The following is a 16,779-nucleotide window of genomic DNA, read 5'->3' on the forward strand; positions in this document are numbered from 1 at the left end:
CTCAGCCCTGGGAAGGGGTGGGAGAGGCTGAGCAGCTCCTGAGGGGCCTTGAGCTTGACCCTGAGCTGCCAACACGCAGCAAAACAACGTTAAGGCCCAGCAGAGGCTGGAGGGGGTGGAAGATGCTGGGGCTGGATGGATCTGGAGGCAAAGCTGTCAGAGGAGTGGGTCGAGGCTTTTCTGAGAGCAAGGGGATCCAACCACCTTTTCTGACAGCGAGGGGACCCAGCCACCTTTTCAAGGGGACCCAGCAAAGGCACCCCTCTAAAAGCTCCACCTTTAACCCACAGCAGTGCCCAGCTCAGCCCTGCACCCCTGCAGGCAGGGGAAGGTGAGGAAGGTGTTGACAAAGAGAAACAAAACACCCCAAAACTGCGCTAACCCAGCTTGGGGAGTGCTGGGAAGGAGAATTTGGGGTCAGGTCCTGCCCAGGTCAGGCTGTTGGGGACAATGGCACTGTCCCCAGCTCGCTGTGCATCCCCCTGGGGCAGGATGTGCCTCTGAAACCCTGCAGTGCTGAGGTGGGAACGAGTCAGATCAGCCCTGAAACGGGCTGGGAGTTTTGCTCTGTGTGACAGTTCCGGGCTGAACTTCCCCCTTTGGAGAGGGTAAGATCTGGCAGGAAGGGCTGACGTGGCCAGGGGACCCCAATCCCTCTCTTTTCACCCCATTATTGTGCCTTTTGTCCTGCCTTTGGGCAGGGGGGCATCCCTGCACCTCTTGCTCAGGGTTCACTCCTTGGCTTTGCTGCAAACCCAACCCCAGGCCCCCAAACCCAACCTCAGCTCCCAACCCAAGGTCCTACCTGTGCTCAGTGTCCGTGGCTGGTGATGCAGGGGCAGGGGACAGGCAGGATGGGCAGGGGACAGGCAGGAGGACGAGCAGGGGACAAGCAGGATGGGCAGGACAGGCAGGGGGACGAGCAGAATGGGCAGGGGATGAGCAGGATGGGCAGGATAGGAAGGGAACAGGCAGGGGGACAGGCAGAACAGGCAGGGGACGAGCAGGGAACAGGCAGAGGATGAGCAAGATGGGCAGGACAGGAAGGGAACAGGCAGGGGGACAGGCAGAACGGGCAGGGGATGGGCAGGGGTGGGCAGGAGGACAAGCAGGGGACAGGCAGGATGGGCAGAGGGACAGGCAGGACAGGAAGGGAACAGGCAGGGGACAGGCAGGAGATGGGCAGGACAGGAAGGGAACAGGCAGGGGGATGAGTAGGAACGGGCAGGGGGATGGGTAGGACAGGCAGGGGACAGGCAGGAGATGAGCAGGGGATGGGAAGGGGACAGGCAGGATGGGCAGGGGACAGGCAGGGGATGAGCAGAACAGGAAGGGAACAGGCAGGGAATGAGCAGGATGGGCAGGGGACAAGCTGGACGGGCAGGATGGGCAGGGGACAAGCTGGATGGGCAGGATGGGCAGGGGACAGGCAGGAGGACAGGCAGGGGGAGAAACAGGATAGGAAGGACAGGAAGGGGATGGGCAGGGGACAGGCAGGAGGACAGGCAGGACAAGCAGGGGACAGGCAGGACAAGCAGGGGACAGGCAGGAGGACAAGCAGGGGACAGGCAGGAGGATGGCAGGGGACAGGCAGGACAAGCAGGGGACAGGCAGGGGGATGGCAGGGGACAGGCAGGGGGATGGCAGGGGACAGGCAGGACAAGCAGGGGACAGGCAGGAGGACAAGCAGGACAGGCAGGAGGACAAGCAGGGGACGGGCAAGGGGATGGCAGGGGACAGGCAGGGGGATGGCAGGGGAGAGGCAGGACAAGCAGGGGACAGGCAGGAGCACGAGCAGGCTGAGGCAGCCCCGCCGCCCTGCCCTGCTCTGCCTCTGCTGCCGGCCACAGGCAGGAAGCAGCGACCAAAGCCGCAAGAGGCTTCATGTGATGGGGAAACGTCACAGGAAGGTGGCATGGTGGCCCTGCGGTGATAGGCAGGTGACAGCGGCAGCCTCGGCACAGGCTGGGCTGCGGCCAGGAGAGCACTGAGGCCACCTGGCCACCGGCAACGGTGTCATTGTCACTCTTGTCCTGTCTGCATCCTGGGACTTGCCACTGATGGGAACAGGGAGAGCAGAGCTCGGAGGGGACAGCAGGGATCAGAGGGGACAGCAGGCTCGGCGGGCCCAGGCTCACACCCTGAGCCCAGATTCTGTCCTGGCACGGTGCAATCCTGCACCATCCCCTTCCTCAGACTCTGTGTGCCAGAGCTGGGCCATTCTGGGCCGTTCTGGGCTGTTCCGGGCCGTTCTGGGCCATTCTGGGCCATTCTGGGCCGTTCTGGGCCGTTCTGGGGGCATCAGCATCCAAGCTGCCAATGCTATGTCTGTGCCACCACGTGTCCTCTGCCACTCTTACCCAGCTGGTGCCAGGGCGAGGGCAGTGCCAGCCCCAGGGCAGTGCCAGCCCCGCTGCATCCCATGGATGGGGAATTAGGGCAGGGATTAGGGCAGGGCCAGGCTCACCCATGGCACCATGACAGGGATGGGGGGGTGTTGTTTGTTGGGGGTTTATTTACAAATTATAAATTACAAATGGGATGGGACTGTTGAGGAGTTTGCTTTGAGCTGTTTTATTTTTTAGTATCATGGTTGCGATAATGGGAAGATGTCAGCAGTTTACATTTTTGGCAGTAGACAAAGAGCTCGATGCTACAACTCACTTTAAAAGTTTTTGACCAATCACACAAAGCAAAAGCACATTGACAGTAGTTCCATCCAACCACCATAAGCACACGTACCTCTGGTTAAAACAATGCTTTCTTATTTCCAATACAATGTCTGCTTGTGAGCCTTAAAACACAATGCACAGAGCTCCTTTATTAAGCTAAGAATTTCCTAATATAGGAAGCATAAAAGCATAAAAAAGTATAAAAGTATATCTTGCTAGATATACTTTTCTGTAGCTTAGGGAGTTATTTTAAACAAGGATTAATACACAAACCATTGTTCTATATTTGTCCTTACTTTCTACTTCTTGTATAATTTTTTTCCCCTGACAAATTTTATGGCTGCTGCTTAGCTCTAATCGCAGTTCTGCTGTTTCTGAGCCTGCCTTTTGCAGCTTCCCCAAACCCCTCAGATTTTAAGGATTAAAATCCTTAAAATTTAGGATTCCCACAGCTGAGCTGTGTGATGACTCCACAATCCCTGCCGTCCGTCTGTTAAAAACAGGTTAGAAACTGTTGTAAAATAGTTGATAGATCATTAAACATGTACTGTTAATTTTGTTATTATATTTTAAAAGAGGTTAAAAAGGTAGTTATAAGAAATATGGTACTCATGTTACCATAACACACCTCAGTGAAGTGCACCACGAGCCAGCCTGGACAGAACTGTAATGGCCAATCAAGGCCTTCAACCTTCGTGCAAATGAAGGGTGTCAAAAACTCCAGTCACTTGGTTTTAAAATTTGAAAAGTTTACTAGTAATAAAATGGTTATAAAAATAGTAATACAATTAGAGTAATAATAATTTGGACAATTTGAATTAGGACAATATGAGACAATAGAGACAAAGAGTTATGGATGTCCGGGTGCCTTTTTCTGGGTAGCACCAGCCCGAAAAAGGACACTCTTTAACAGAGGATTAACCCTTAAAAGCAACAGCCTGCTGCATATTCATACATCTCTTCATGATGCATAAATTCCATTCAAACACAGGATTCTGTCTGGTCATCATAACTTCTTCCTCTGAATCCTGAGAGCGCCTTTGAGGCGGGAAGAAGTTCGTTTCTTCTGGTAAGAGGGCAATAAATTCTCTTTCTCTGAAAGATTTAAGTGTCCTGTGGCTGCTATCTCACTGCAAGTCCTTTCTTTAAAAAAAGTATCGTTAAAATAGAAACACAGCATCGTTTCTATTTTAACACTTTTTATAACCTAAAACTCTATTTAACACACTACTTAAGATAATTAATACAGCATCACTTTCTAACACAACACATCTAATATCCATTTTAGTATTTGCAAAAAGCCAGTCATAAAATACATGCATTTTTCACAAGGATCCAAAAAGAAACCAATCCAAAGGGACTAAAAAACAATCCAAAGGGGCAAAAAACAGGATAAAAAGGGGATCTGTCCCAGGGAAGCTGTGCTGCTCCAGCTGCTCAAGAAAACCCCAACAGCAGGGCTGCAGCATCCTCGATGGGAACACTCTTGCTTGGCCCACAAACCTCGTTGATTTAGGCCTTTTCTTTTTTATAAAAAATACTGAAATCACTTCAGTCCGGGAGCTTGCTCTCGTGTTTATCACGTCCCCAAAACCTTCAGGGCCTCCCACGTTTCTGTGGCTTCCTGTTTGCGATGCTCACCGGAACGGGGAGAGCGCGGCGTGAGAGGGGACAGCGGCTCATCCCGCCTTGTCCTGGCTGTTCCTCAGGGATCTGAGGCTGGAACCACCAGGAATTATTCCTAAAAGGCTTTTTCTGGCTGCTCTGCGCAGCTGGGGGGTTGTTTTCAAGAGGAATGCAAAGAGATCTCCTTGTCCTGAGCTGCTGTGGCCAAAGCCTGGCGCAGCTCCCGGGAATGCTGAGGCTGTGAAGAAGATCCTGGTGCTGAGGAAGGTCCTGGTGCTGAGGAAGGTCCTAGTGCTGAGGAAATCCTGGTACTGAGGAAGGTCCTGCACTGAGGAAGAGCCTGGTGCTGAGGAAGGTCCTGGTGCTGAGGAAGGTCCTGGTACTGAGGAAGGTCCTGGTGCTGAGGAAGGTCCTGCACTGAGGAAGACCCTGGTACCGAGGAAGGTCCTGGTGCTGAGGAAGGTCCTGGTGCTGAGGAAGGTCCCGGCACTGAGGAAGGTCCTGGCACTGAGGAAGGTCCTGGTGCTGAGGAAATCCTGGCACTGAGGAAGGTCCCGGCACTGAGGAAGGTCCTGGTGCTGAGGAAGGTCCCGGCACTGAGGAAGGTCCTGCACTGAGAAAGGTCCTGCACTGAGGAAGATCCTGGTACTGAGGAAGGTCCTGGTACTGAGGAAGGTCCTGGTGCTGAGGAAGGTCCCGGCACTGAGGAAGGTCCTGCACTGAGGAAGGTCCTGGCCCTGCCAGGGCTGCTGGAGAAGGCTGGAGCTGGAGGTGAGCAGTCCCAGCTCCCCATGACACACCCAGTTTGGGGGGCTGGGGGAGGTTGGGGTCCAACGGGGCTTTTTTGGGGTCCAATGCGACTTTTTGGGGTCCAAGGGGACTTTTTGGGGTCCAACGGGGCTTTTTGGGGTCCAATGGGGCTTTTTGGCAGTTGGATGCTGAGCTGGGAGCTCATTTTTGGGTTTTGCTGGTGAGTGGCAGCAGGACATGGGGGGACAGGACAGGACAAGACAGGACACTCTGCCCCCCCTCTACAGGAGCTCAACAGGCTGTGCCCACCCGTGCCTCAGTTTCCCTCCTTTTGAAAGCAGCTCAATGCCAGGGCATGCCTGGCAAGGCTCGGGGCAATGTGTCCCCGTGCCTTGTGTCCGTCCCCGGGGGACAAACGGACACGCTGTCCCCCCACGGACACGGCACAGAGCCAGGGGTGTTGGTCAGCAGCAGCTGCAGCCGCCCCCGGGCACGGACCCGCCCGGGATGGGGATGGGGCAGATCCGTGCCGTGCCAGGGCCGTGCCAGGGCCGTGCCAGGCCAGCAGAGCCCACCCAGGGGACAGGGGACAGGCAGAGGGGACAGGCAGTGTCCCCTGTGCGGGCTGGGCAGTGAGGAAGAGGAGCTGCTGGATGTGGAGGAAGGCTCGGGGAGGGTAAGGGGGCACAGCTGGGCTGGGAGGGGGAGAGGCTGGGGGGGAGCTGGGCTTGGGGACCACCGAGTGTCCCTTAGGGTCTGGGGACCTCCAACTGTCCCTTAGGGTTTGGGGACTATCCTTTAGGGTTTGGGGACTGTCCTTTGGGGTTTAGGAACTGTCCTTTAGGGTTTGGGGGCTGTCCTTTGGGGTTTAGGAACTGTCCTTTGGGGTTTGGGGACTGTCCTTTAGGGTTTGGTGACTGTCCTTTAGGGTTTGGGGACTGTCCTTTAGGGTTTGGTGACTGTCTTTTAGGGTTTGGGAACTGTCCTTTGGGGTTTGGGAACTGTTCTTTAGGGTTTGGTGACTGTCCTTTAGGGTTTGGGGACTGTCCTTTGGGGTTTGGGGGCTGTCCTTTGGGGTTTAGGAACTGTCCTTTGGGGTTTAGGAACTGTCCTTTAGGGTTTGGTGACTGTCCTTTGGGGTTTGGGGAATGTCCTTTAGGGTTTGGGAACTGTCCTTTGGAGTTTGGGAACTGTTCTTTAGGGTTTGGTGACTGTCCTTTAGGGTTTGGGGACTGTTCTTTAGGGTTTGGGGACTGTTCTTTACAATTTGGGAACTGTCCTTTGGGGTTTGGGGATTGTCCTTTGGGGTTTGGGGACTGTCCTTTAGGGTTTGGGGACTGTCCTTTGGGGTTTAGGAACTGTCCTTTAGGGTTTGGGGATTGTCCTTTGGGGTTTGGGGACTGTCCTTTAGGGTTTGGGGAATGTCCTTTACGGTTTTGGAACTGTCCTTTGGGGTTTGGGAACTGCTCTTTAGGGTTTGGGAACTGTCCTTTAGGGTTTGGTGACTGTTCTTTAGGGTTTGGGGACTGTTCTTTAGGGTTTGGGAACTGTCCTTTAGGGTTTAGGAACTGTCCTTTGGGGTTTGGGGACTGTCCTTTGGGGTTTGGGGACTGTTCTTTAGGGTTTGGTGACTGTCCTTTAGGGTTTGGGAACTGTCCTTTAGGGTTTGGGGACTGTCCTTTAGGGTTTGGGGACTGTCCTTGGGGGTTTAGGAACTGTCCTTTGGGGTTTGGGGAATGTCCTTTGGGATTTGGGGGCTGTCCTTTAGGGTTTGGGGACTGTCCCTTAGGGTTTGGGGACTGTCCTTTGGGGTTTGGGAACTGTCCTTTGGGGTTTGGGGACTGTCTTTTAGGGTTTGGGAACTGTCCTTTGGGGTTTGGGGACTGTCCTTTGGGGTTTGGGGGCCACCAACTGTCCCTTACGGTTTGGGGACTGTTCTTTAGGGTTTGGGGACTGTCCTCAAGGGTTTGGGGACTGTCCTCAAGGGTTTGGGGGCTGCCAACTGTCCCTTAGGGCTTGGGGACTGTCCCTTAGGGTTTGGGGGCCGCCAACTGTCCTTTAGGCTTTGGGGGCCACCGATTGTCCTTTAAATATATAAAAATAATATTTATTATATAAATAATTCAATATAACATAACATAATGTAATATATAACCATATATTTACACTTATATATATTTATTATATAAATAATATTTATATATATTTTAGTGTAAAATTATATATAAAATAATTGCTATTATTCAACAATATCTATATTATTACTTGGACAAATAGAGGCTGTGGGATTTTAGAGCAGCAAACATTCGGCCATAGCACGAAGTAGCCACAAGTTCCTTGTTGCATGACAATATAAAACTTTCTAATTTAATGCCCATTTGCTACAAGGTTTATTTTGCTTTTCTAACTTATCCCCTTTATTCCCTTTTACTGCACTGTGGTTATTTTTAGTTAATGGGCTGCTGTTGCATGTATACACATATGCTTTGTTATAACTTTTAAACTTTTAACATTATATAATCACATTGCTACACTATAGACTCTTCAACATCTTATCCAACACAGTTTCTCATTTACTTAAGGCATATTCTTACTCATAGAAACATGAATTTATTAATTTTCTCCTTAATGTCTGTGCACTTTATTTTTAACATCAATTTTAAATTTAATTTTTAAATCAACTTTTAACTTTATATCATCACATTGCTATGGTGTAGACTCTTCACCATCTTATCGAGTTTCTTACTTAAATTAAATTCTTACTTATACCTATAAAAACATAAATTTTTGATTTTCTACTTAATATCTGTTTATTTTTACATCAATTTTTAACTTTTAATTTAATTTTACATCAACTTTTAACTCTATATAATCACATTGCTATACTGTAGGCTCTTCACCATCTTATCAATACAGTTTCTTCCTTAAATGATATTCTTACTTATAACTATAAAAACATAAGTTTATTATTTTTCTATTTAGTGTCTGTTTATTTTTACATCAATTTTTAACTTTTAATTTAATTTTTACACCAACTTTTAAATCTATATAATCACATTACTATACCATAAACTCTTCACCATCTTATCAATACAGTTTCTTACTTCAGCTTAAATTATATTCTTACTTATAACTATAAAAACATAAGTTTATTATTTTTCTACCTAATGTCTGTGCACTTTATTTTAACACCCATTTTTAACTTTTAATTTAATTTTTACATCAACTTTTAACTTTATATAATCACATTACTACACTGTAGACTCTTCATCTTATCAATACCGTTTCGTACTTAAATTATATTCTTACTTATTACTATAGAAACATAAGTTTATGGTTTTTCTTAATAATTTATGATTACAAATTTATGATTTTTCCCTTTTTTTTTTTTTTTTTGTACTTAATGTCTGTGTACTTTATTTTTACATCGGTTTTTGGGCTCCTGGGTGGGGATAATGGCAGGGAGGGGTCACTCACCCATTAATGTTGTCAGGAAAATTAATCCACAAACACCAGAGGTTTATGTCCAAAAATGAGACAGAGGAGTCCTGTAACTTTATTAGAATAAAGGCAGAGGCCCCTGGGGTCTCTCCAATTTTTTGGAGGACTCAGCCTCCTTTTTGTCCCAATTTCCCTCTTTCTTTTCCCATTTCTGAGGTATTTGAGAGGTACAACCCTCCTTATACCAATGATTCCCCTCTAATGTACAACCTTCCCTTTTAATTTTTAATTTTTATGGAATTTAGGGGTTTTCCCCATTGTTTCCTTCATCTTTCAATATCCAATTTCATTTATCAGCAAAGTCTATTTTTAAAATCAGACCTCTAAAGTTTATTTTTAAAATCAAATCTCTTTTTCCATTCGTCAATCAGCGGAATCCTTCCTTTTATCTCTCAGTGCTGGTTTTATCTCCCAGCTCGTCTGTAAAGACAAATCCCTCACTCCTCTCAACGTCATGGGCAAAATAGACTCGACTTGGGGAAATTAATTGTGTTTATTACTAATCAAATCAGAGCAGGATAATGAAAAGCAAAACCTTAGCAACATCTTCCACCATTCCTCCCTCCCTCCTCAGGCTCTCCCTGCTTCTTCCAGAGGAGCAGGAGATGGGAATGGGGCCCCTTGTGCCCCTTCCCTTCCCTTCCCTTCCCTTCCCTTCCCTTCCCTTCCCTTCCCTTCCCTTCCCTTCCCTTCCCTTCCCTTCCCTTCCCTTCCCTTCCCTTCCCTTCCCTTCCCTTCCCTTCCCTTCCCTTCCCTTCCCTTCCAAAACTTCCCAAAACTTCCCTTCCCTTCCCAAAACTTCCCAAAACTTCCCTTCCCAAAATTTCCCAAAACTTCCCTTCCCTTCCCTTCCCAAAACTTCCCTTCCCAAAACTTCCCTTCCCTTCCCTTCCCTTCCCTTCCCAAAATTTCTCAAAACTTCCCTTCCCTTCCCTTCCCAAACCTTCCCTTCCCAAAACTTCCGAAAACTTCCCCTGCTGTGGGGGGGCACTGCCAGGGAGTGGCTGAGCTCACCATGCTTTCATCTCTTATTAACCTGTTTGTTTTTTTTTTTAAAAAAAAAAAAACCCAAATTTTGTGTTTTCTCTGCGTTTTGCACCCCTTGCACACTGAGGGATGGGGAGGCTGCTGTGACCCCCCTCCCCCCGCCCCATTCCTGCTCCTGCCCCATTTCCAAACCCCCCTGAGCAGCTCCTGCAGGTCCTTCCCAAGGGCTGAAAATCTCCAAATTTCCACCTGCTGGAAAATTCGGTGTAAACTGGGAGAGCTGGGCAGGGGCTGAGCTGTGACACAGCACTGGGGGTTCACTTTGGGGGGTTCTGGGGGGGTTCTGGGGGTCCCTGGGCAGGGCCTGAGCTCAGATGCAGCACTGGGAGTTCCCTTTGGGGGGTTCTGGGGGGATACTGGGGGTCCCTGGGAAGGGGCTGAGCTCTGACACAGCACTGGGAATTATTCTGGGAGCATCCTGGGGGTCCCTGGGGGGTTCTGGGGGTCCCTGGGAAGGGGCTGAGCTGTGACACAGCACTGGGGATTCCCTTTGGGGGGTTCTGGGGGGTCCTTGGGGGTTCTGGGGGTCCCTGGGCAGTGCCTGAGCTCAGATGAAGCACTGGGAGTTCCCTTTGGAGAATCCTGGGGGGTTCTGAGGGGTTCTGGGGGGGTTCTGGGGGTCCCTGGGCAGGGGCTGAGCTCTGACACAGCACTGGGAATTCTATTTGGAGTGTTCTGGGGGGTTCTGGGGGGTCCCTGCACCCCCAGGTGTGGCTCAGCCCCTGCCCAGGTGCTGCTGCTGTTCCCCCACAGGACGTGGCTGAGCCCAGGGAGGATGAGGAGGGCCAGGGCCTGGCAGGCACCACCAGCCCGGGCAGCGTGGAGGACACGTATGAGCTGCTGGAGAGGCTGGGCAGGTGAGGGGGGTACGGGCAGGTGAGGGGGATTTGGGTAAGTGAGCAGGAATTTGGGCAGGTGAGGGGATCTGGGAAGGTGAGGGGGGTCCAAACAGATGAGTGGGATCTACCACAGATGAGCAGAAATCCAGGCAGGCTCAGTGGGATCTGGGCAAGTGAGCAGGAATTTGGGCAGGTGAGTGGGATCTGGGCAGGTGAACAGAATCCCCCCCAGGTGAGCAGGTTGCAGGCAGGTGAACACAGGGCAGGCAGGAATTTGGGCGGGTGAGGGGGATCTGGGCAGGCGAGTGGGATCCAAACAGGTGAGGGGGATTCAGGCAGGTGAGTGGGATCTGGGAGGGTGAATGAGATTCAGACAGGTGAGTGGGATCCGGGCAGGTGAGTGGAATCCAGGCAGGTGAGCAGGTTGCAGGCAGGTGAATGAGATTCAGACAGGTGAGTGGGATCCGGGCAGGTGAGTGGAATCCAGGCAGGTGAGCAGGTTGCAGGCAGGTGAATGGGATCCAGGCAGGTGAGTGGGGTCTGGGAGGGTGAATGAGATTCAGACAGGTGAGTGGGATCCGGGCAGGTGAGTGGAATCCAGACAGGTGAGCAGGTTGCAGGCAGGTGAATGGGATCCAGGCCGGTGAGTGGGGTCTGGGCAGGTGAACACAGGGCAGGTGAGGATCCGGGCAGGTTCACTGCGGCACAGGCAGGATCCCAGCTCCATGGCAGCGCCAGGGATACCCGGATTCCTGGGTTCTCCCCCTGCCCGGTGCCAGCCCAGCCGTGCCCCAGCCCCGCTCTCTCCGCAGCGGCCACTTCGGCGTGGTCAGGCTGTGCCGGGAGCGCAGCACCGGCGCTTTCTACGCCGCCAAGTTCCTGAGGATGCGGCGGGGCCGGCCGGGGCTGGAGCGGGCTCAGGTGCAGCGGGAGGTCTCCATCCTCCGGCAGCTCCAGCACCCCAACATCCTGCGGCTCCACGAGCTCTTCAGCAGCGCGGCACAGGTGGTGCTCGTCCTGGAGCTGTGAGTGGGGTCCTGGAGGGTGGGACCCCCTTTTTGTGCCACGTGTTGGAGGTGGCCGAGCTCCCCTGTCCCCCAGGATTGTTATGAATATGAACGAGGCCAAACTTTCGCTGGAGAAAGAGGTTCTCGTTTGTTAAAATGGCTGCAAGGAACGGTGTCGCAGGCATCTTTTGTGAAAAATCCTTTCTTTAGGGTTTTTCCCCCTTCTGGGAAGCTGAGGCCCCAGAAGGGGTATGTAAACACTGGTTATCTGCTGCTGTGGAATGCAACAGGTGCACCTGTGATTGGCCCGTGTTGCATGTTTACAATTAAGGGCCAATCAAAGGCTGAGCTCCCTCTGGGACAGAATCAGAGAGAGCCCCTTTGTTTATTCATTCCTTTTCTATTTTTAGCATAGCAAGCTTCTGAGACTTTTCTCTCTATTCCTATTAGCATAGTCATACTGTAACATATATCATAAATTAATAAATCCAGCCTTCTGATCATGGAGTCAAGATTCTTGTCTATCTCTTTACCTCTGCAAGCCCGGTAACAGAATGGAGTACCCAGGATAAGCCTGAGGGCCCAAACAGCCAAAAACAGAACAGTGCGCTACCCCCAAGTGCACTGGGTTGTCCCCACAAAACAAGTTTCCAAAAAGAAGAACCCTGACCCAACTGAACTCCCCTCATTTATAGCCCACTTTGAGTCCAGGATTGGTCCATTTTGGATCTGCATGGTGAATGGTTCATTCCCAGGCTTCTCATTGGTCTTTAACACCGTTCATTCTGGACCAACTCTTTCTGCAGGGCTTCGAATGATTGCTCAGATCTTCCATCCAATCTCTCTTCAGCCTCACCTTGCCCTGCCAGACCGCCCTTCCACCAAACCCCGGACCCTTCTCCTAGCACATTCTAATAATCCCCACTCTTAACATAATACAATTAACATAACATAATTAATACAATATAATTGAACTATACCCTAACTTAACATAACTTTTACCGATAACAGGATCAGGGGTGGGGAGCTCTTTGACTTCATTGCTGAGAAGGAGATGCTGTCGGAGGAGGAGGCCATCGAGTTCCTGGCGCAGATCCTGAGCGGGGTGGAATATCTGCACGCCCGCCTCATCGCTCACTTCGACCTCAAGGTGGGTATTGCCAGTAGGAGGGGATTATTTACAGACCACAAACGGGACGGGGCTGCTGTGGAACAGGCCTTGAGCTGTTTTATTTTCCAGCATCAGTTATGGCAATGGGAAGATGCCAGCAGCTCACATCCCAGGCAGCACCCAAAGAACTTAATGTTACAACTCACTTTATAAGCTTCTTGACCAATCTCACAAAGCAAAAGCGCATTGACAGTAGTTCTATCTAATAATTATAACCACACGTACCTTTGGTTAAAACAATGCTTGCTTATTTAAAATACAACACCTGCTTATGAGCCTTAAAACACAACACACAGAGCTCCATTATTAAGCTTGAAACTTCCTAATATCTCACTAAATATACTTTTCTACAGCTTAAGGAGTTATTCTAGACAAGTGTTAATACACAGATCGTTGTTTTATTTGTCCTCACTTTCTACTTCTTAGATAATTTTTCTGCTGACAAATCTATGTACAAATCATGGACAGGGCAGGACTGCTGGGAACAGCCCTTGAGCTGTTTTATTCTCCAGCATCACTCTCATCACATGGTTATAACAATGGGAAGGTGCCATCAGCTCACATCCCCAGCAGCAGACCAAGAACTTAATGTTACAGCTTAGTTTACAACTTTTTTTTTGACCAATCACACAAAGCAAAAACACTTTGACAGTATTTACATCTGTATAGTATATATTCTATATTGACAGCAGTTCCATCCAACCACTATAAGCACAGGTATCTTTGGTTAAAACAATGCTTGCTTATTTAAAATATAATACCTGCTTGTAAGCTTTAAAACACAACGCACAGAGCTCCATTATTAAGCTTTAACCTTCTTAATATCTTGCTAGATAAACTCTTCTGTAGCTTAGAGAGTTATTCTAGACACACATTAATATCATTGTTCTGTTTGTCCTTGCTTTTCTACAGTTTAAATAATTTTCCCGCTGACCTATCTCATGGCTGCTGCTTAGCTCCAATCACAATTCTGCTGTCTCTGGGGCCTGCCTTTTGCAGCTTTCCCCAAAACCCTCTGATTTTGTGGATTCCCACACGTGGGGACCCCCCATCCTCACTCCCTGGAACCCCTGGGTCACCCCGCTGTGCCCTGCCCTGTTCCCACAGCCCGAGAACATCATGCTGCAGGACAAGGACGTCCCCAAGCCCCGGATCAAGATCATCGACTTCGGGCTGGCCCAGCAGCTGCAGGATGGCATCACCTACAGGAGCCTCTGTGGGACCCCCCAGTACATTGGTAGGGGGCTGGCACATCCCTGGGGGTCCCTGCACCCACCCACCCAGACATGCTCCCGTCCCCCTGATGTCCCACCCTGGCTCTGTTTGCCCCCAGCTCCTGAAGTGATCAATTATGAACCACTGAGCCCTGCGACCGACATGTGGTGAGGATCAGGACCTGGGGGGCAGCAGGCTGAGCTGGTGGGTGGGGAGAGGCCCCCCATGGGTGCCACAGGGCATGGGGAGCCCCAGGGAGGGCAGCACCTGACTCCTACCCCTTCATTTCAGGAGCATTGGAGTCATCACCTACATTCTGTGAGTATGGGGCAATGCTCTTTGTGGCTGGGGGAAGCTGAGGCACAGGGATGCTGTGGGTGCTGGTGCTGTCCTGGCACTCAGTGGCTCTGTTGTGTCCCCACAGGCTCAGTGGCCTGTCCCCCTTCCAGGGTGAGACGGATGCTGAGACGCTGTCCAACGTTGTGGCGGGTGCCTACGAGTTTGAGGAGCGCTGCTTCAGCCAGACCTCCGAGCTGGCCAAGGACTTCATCCGCCAGCTGCTGCTGAAGGAGCCACAGTGAGGCCCCATCGCCATCCCTTCCATCGCCTTCCCATCTCTGCCACCACCTACACCTCTGTTATTCCCACCTCCAAAATTTCCGTCCCCATCTTCATTGTTCCTATGGCCATCTCCATCCCATTCTGGTCTCATCTTCATCCCCATCCCCACCTCCATCATCCCCATCTCTCTTTCCATCTCCATCCCATTTCTGTGGTATCCCATCCCATCCCATCCCATCCCATCCATCATCTGCATCCCCAAGCCATCGTTATCTCATTCCATCTCTGTTTCCATCTCATTCTCATCCTCATCTCCATTCCCACCATCTCCACCTCCATCTGGTTCCCTTCTCCATCCCCACAAGCAAAATCCTGACGCTGAGCCTATCCCTGACCCTAGCCCTAACCCTAACCCTAACCCTGACCCTAACCCTAACCCTGACCCTAACCCTAACCCTAACCCTAACCCTAACCCTAACCCTAACCCTGACCCTGCTCCTAACCCTGACCCTAATTTGACCCTGACCCTAACCCTAACCTGTACCCTAACCCTAACCCTGATCCTAACTCTGACCCTAACCCTAACCCTGACCCTAAAACAAAACCTAACCCTAACCCTGACCCTGACCCTACTCCTAACCCTAACCCTAACTTGACCCTGACCCTAACCCTAACCCGTAACCTGACCCTAATCCCGATCCTAACTCTGAACCTGACCCTAACCCTGATCCTAACCCTGATCCTAACTCTGACCCTAACCCTAACCCTGACACTAAACCAAAACCTAACCCTAACCCTAACCCTGACACTAAACCAAAACCTAACCTTAACCCTAACCCTAACCCTGACCCTGACTCTGATCCTGACCTTAACACTGACCCTGACCCTAAACCTAACCCTATGGCCTTGACCTTAACGTGACCCTGACCCTGACCTTAACCCTGACCCTAACTCTGACCCTGACCCTAAACCATAACCCTAACCCTGACCCTGACCCTAACCCTAAACCATAACTCTAACCCCAACCCTGACCCTAACCCTGGCCCTAACCCTAACCATGACCCTGACCCTAACCCTAATCCTGACCCTAACACTGCCCCTGACCCCTCCCCACCCCCAATGTGGGTCTGTGGGACCAGGACCCCCGACCCCAACCCCTCCCCGTGTTCCGCAGGCGCCGCATGAGCGCAGCCGAGTGCCTGGTGCACCCCTGGATCAAGGTAAATGGCACGGGCAGGGGTGGGGGGCACGGTGACACCCTGGCAGCGGGATGGGCACACGGGGACAATGACAGTGACAGTGGCAGTGCCACGTCCTTGTCCCCGCAGCCCCTGAGCAGGAAGCAGGCGCTGAGCCGCAGCCGTTCCTCCATCAACATGAGAAACTTCCGCAAGTTCAACGCCCGCAGGAAGTGGAAGGTGCCCGGTTGTGGGGTCCCAGCACCCCTGGGGAGCCCCCCAGATCTGGGCAGGGACCGCCGCCTCAGACCCCTCCCTCTGTGTCCCCCTGTAGCTCTCCTACAACACCGTGTCCGCCTGCAACCGCCTGTGCCGCCTGGGGAGGGAGGATGAGGAGCTGGTGAGCCCCCAGATCCCACCCAGCACGGCTGGGGAGGGGGAAGAAGGGATGGGGGGGGTCGGGTCTCTTTCAGTTTTTGGGGCAAGAAAGGATTTGGGGGGGGTCTCCCTCCGTTTCTCTCTATGGCAGTGCCCCCTGTGCTGCAGACCCCCTGTTTGGGGCATCCCTCCCATTGCTGGGGCAGTGTGATGGGGGCATGGTGCAGGGTGGGGTGCTGTGCACTGAGGGGTGCCCTCTCCTCGGGGGGAAGCCCTGGGCGTGCCCTGCAGCCCCCCCTGTGCCCCCAGCGCCGCTGTGAGAGCGACCCCGAGGAGGAGAGGAGCCCCCAGACCGCTCTGCTGCGCCGGAGGAGAAGCAGCTGCTCCTGAGCTCCTCCAAAAAAGGCAGGAGGAGCCTTGGGGTGCCCACATCGCCCCATCCAAAGGGGCAGAGGCACTGCCAGCTCCAGTTCGGTGGTGTTGGGGGGTCACTGGGGCATCAGCACCCCGCTCCTGCCCTCCTCCCTGCTTTGTCCTAATGAGAAAAATAAATGCCACCTCCTCCTCCTCCTCCTCTTTTCCTGCTTCTCCTTCCCCTTGAGGGCGGCTCGTCACAGCCAGGCAGGTGCTGAGTGCCCGCAGCTTCCCCCTTCACTGCAGGGCTGCTCTTCTGTGGGGACCCCAAAAGTCTCCCGGCACCCCCGATTCACCCTGCCAGGCACAGTGACCCTTAAATTGTCCCTTCTGTGCTATTCCATGAGTTTCTGGCTGCTTTCCCGGTGTCCCCCCCCCCCACTGCTAGAACCACTCGGAACCTCCCGCTCCGGCTGGGGA

At 51.8% G+C, this 16,779-nt stretch overlaps 1 protein-coding gene across 1 annotated transcript; it reads left to right on the forward strand.

Moving 5' to 3' along the window:
- Positions 1-4,835: 4,835 nt before the first annotated feature.
- LOC131569536 (death-associated protein kinase 2-like) lies at positions 4,836-16,494 on the forward strand. The gene is made up of 12 exons (XM_058821739.1): positions 4,836-5,069; positions 10,350-10,453; positions 11,248-11,460; positions 12,454-12,592; positions 13,721-13,850; positions 13,947-13,995; positions 14,120-14,146; positions 14,253-14,405; positions 15,564-15,609; positions 15,718-15,807; positions 15,902-15,967; positions 16,255-16,494. The coding sequence occupies exons 3-12, from the start codon at positions 11,321-11,323 to the stop codon at positions 16,333-16,335; spliced, it is 921 nt and encodes a 306-aa protein (XP_058677722.1). The 5' UTR covers positions 4,836-5,069; positions 10,350-10,453; positions 11,248-11,320; the 3' UTR covers positions 16,336-16,494.
- The last annotated feature ends 285 nt before the right edge of the window (positions 16,495-16,779 follow it).

Source organism: Ammospiza caudacuta, chromosome 30 (genome assembly GCF_027887145.1).
Source record: "Ammospiza caudacuta isolate bAmmCau1 chromosome 30, bAmmCau1.pri, whole genome shotgun sequence".
NCBI classification, from domain to species: domain Eukaryota; kingdom Metazoa; phylum Chordata; class Aves; order Passeriformes; family Passerellidae; genus Ammospiza; species Ammospiza caudacuta.

Coding starts and splice junctions, on each gene's coding strand:
- LOC131569536 (XM_058821739.1), top strand. CDS start 11,321: ATGCGGCGGGGCCGGCCGGGGCTGGAGCGGGCTCAGGTGCAGCGGGAG. Junction 11,461..12,453: donor GTGGTGCTCGTCCTGGAGCT/GTGAGTGGGGTC, acceptor TACCGATAACAG/GATCAGGGGTGGGGAGCTCT. Junction 15,808..15,901: donor ACGCCCGCAGGAAGTGGAAG/GTGCCCGGTTGT, acceptor GTCCCCCTGTAG/CTCTCCTACAACACCGTGTC.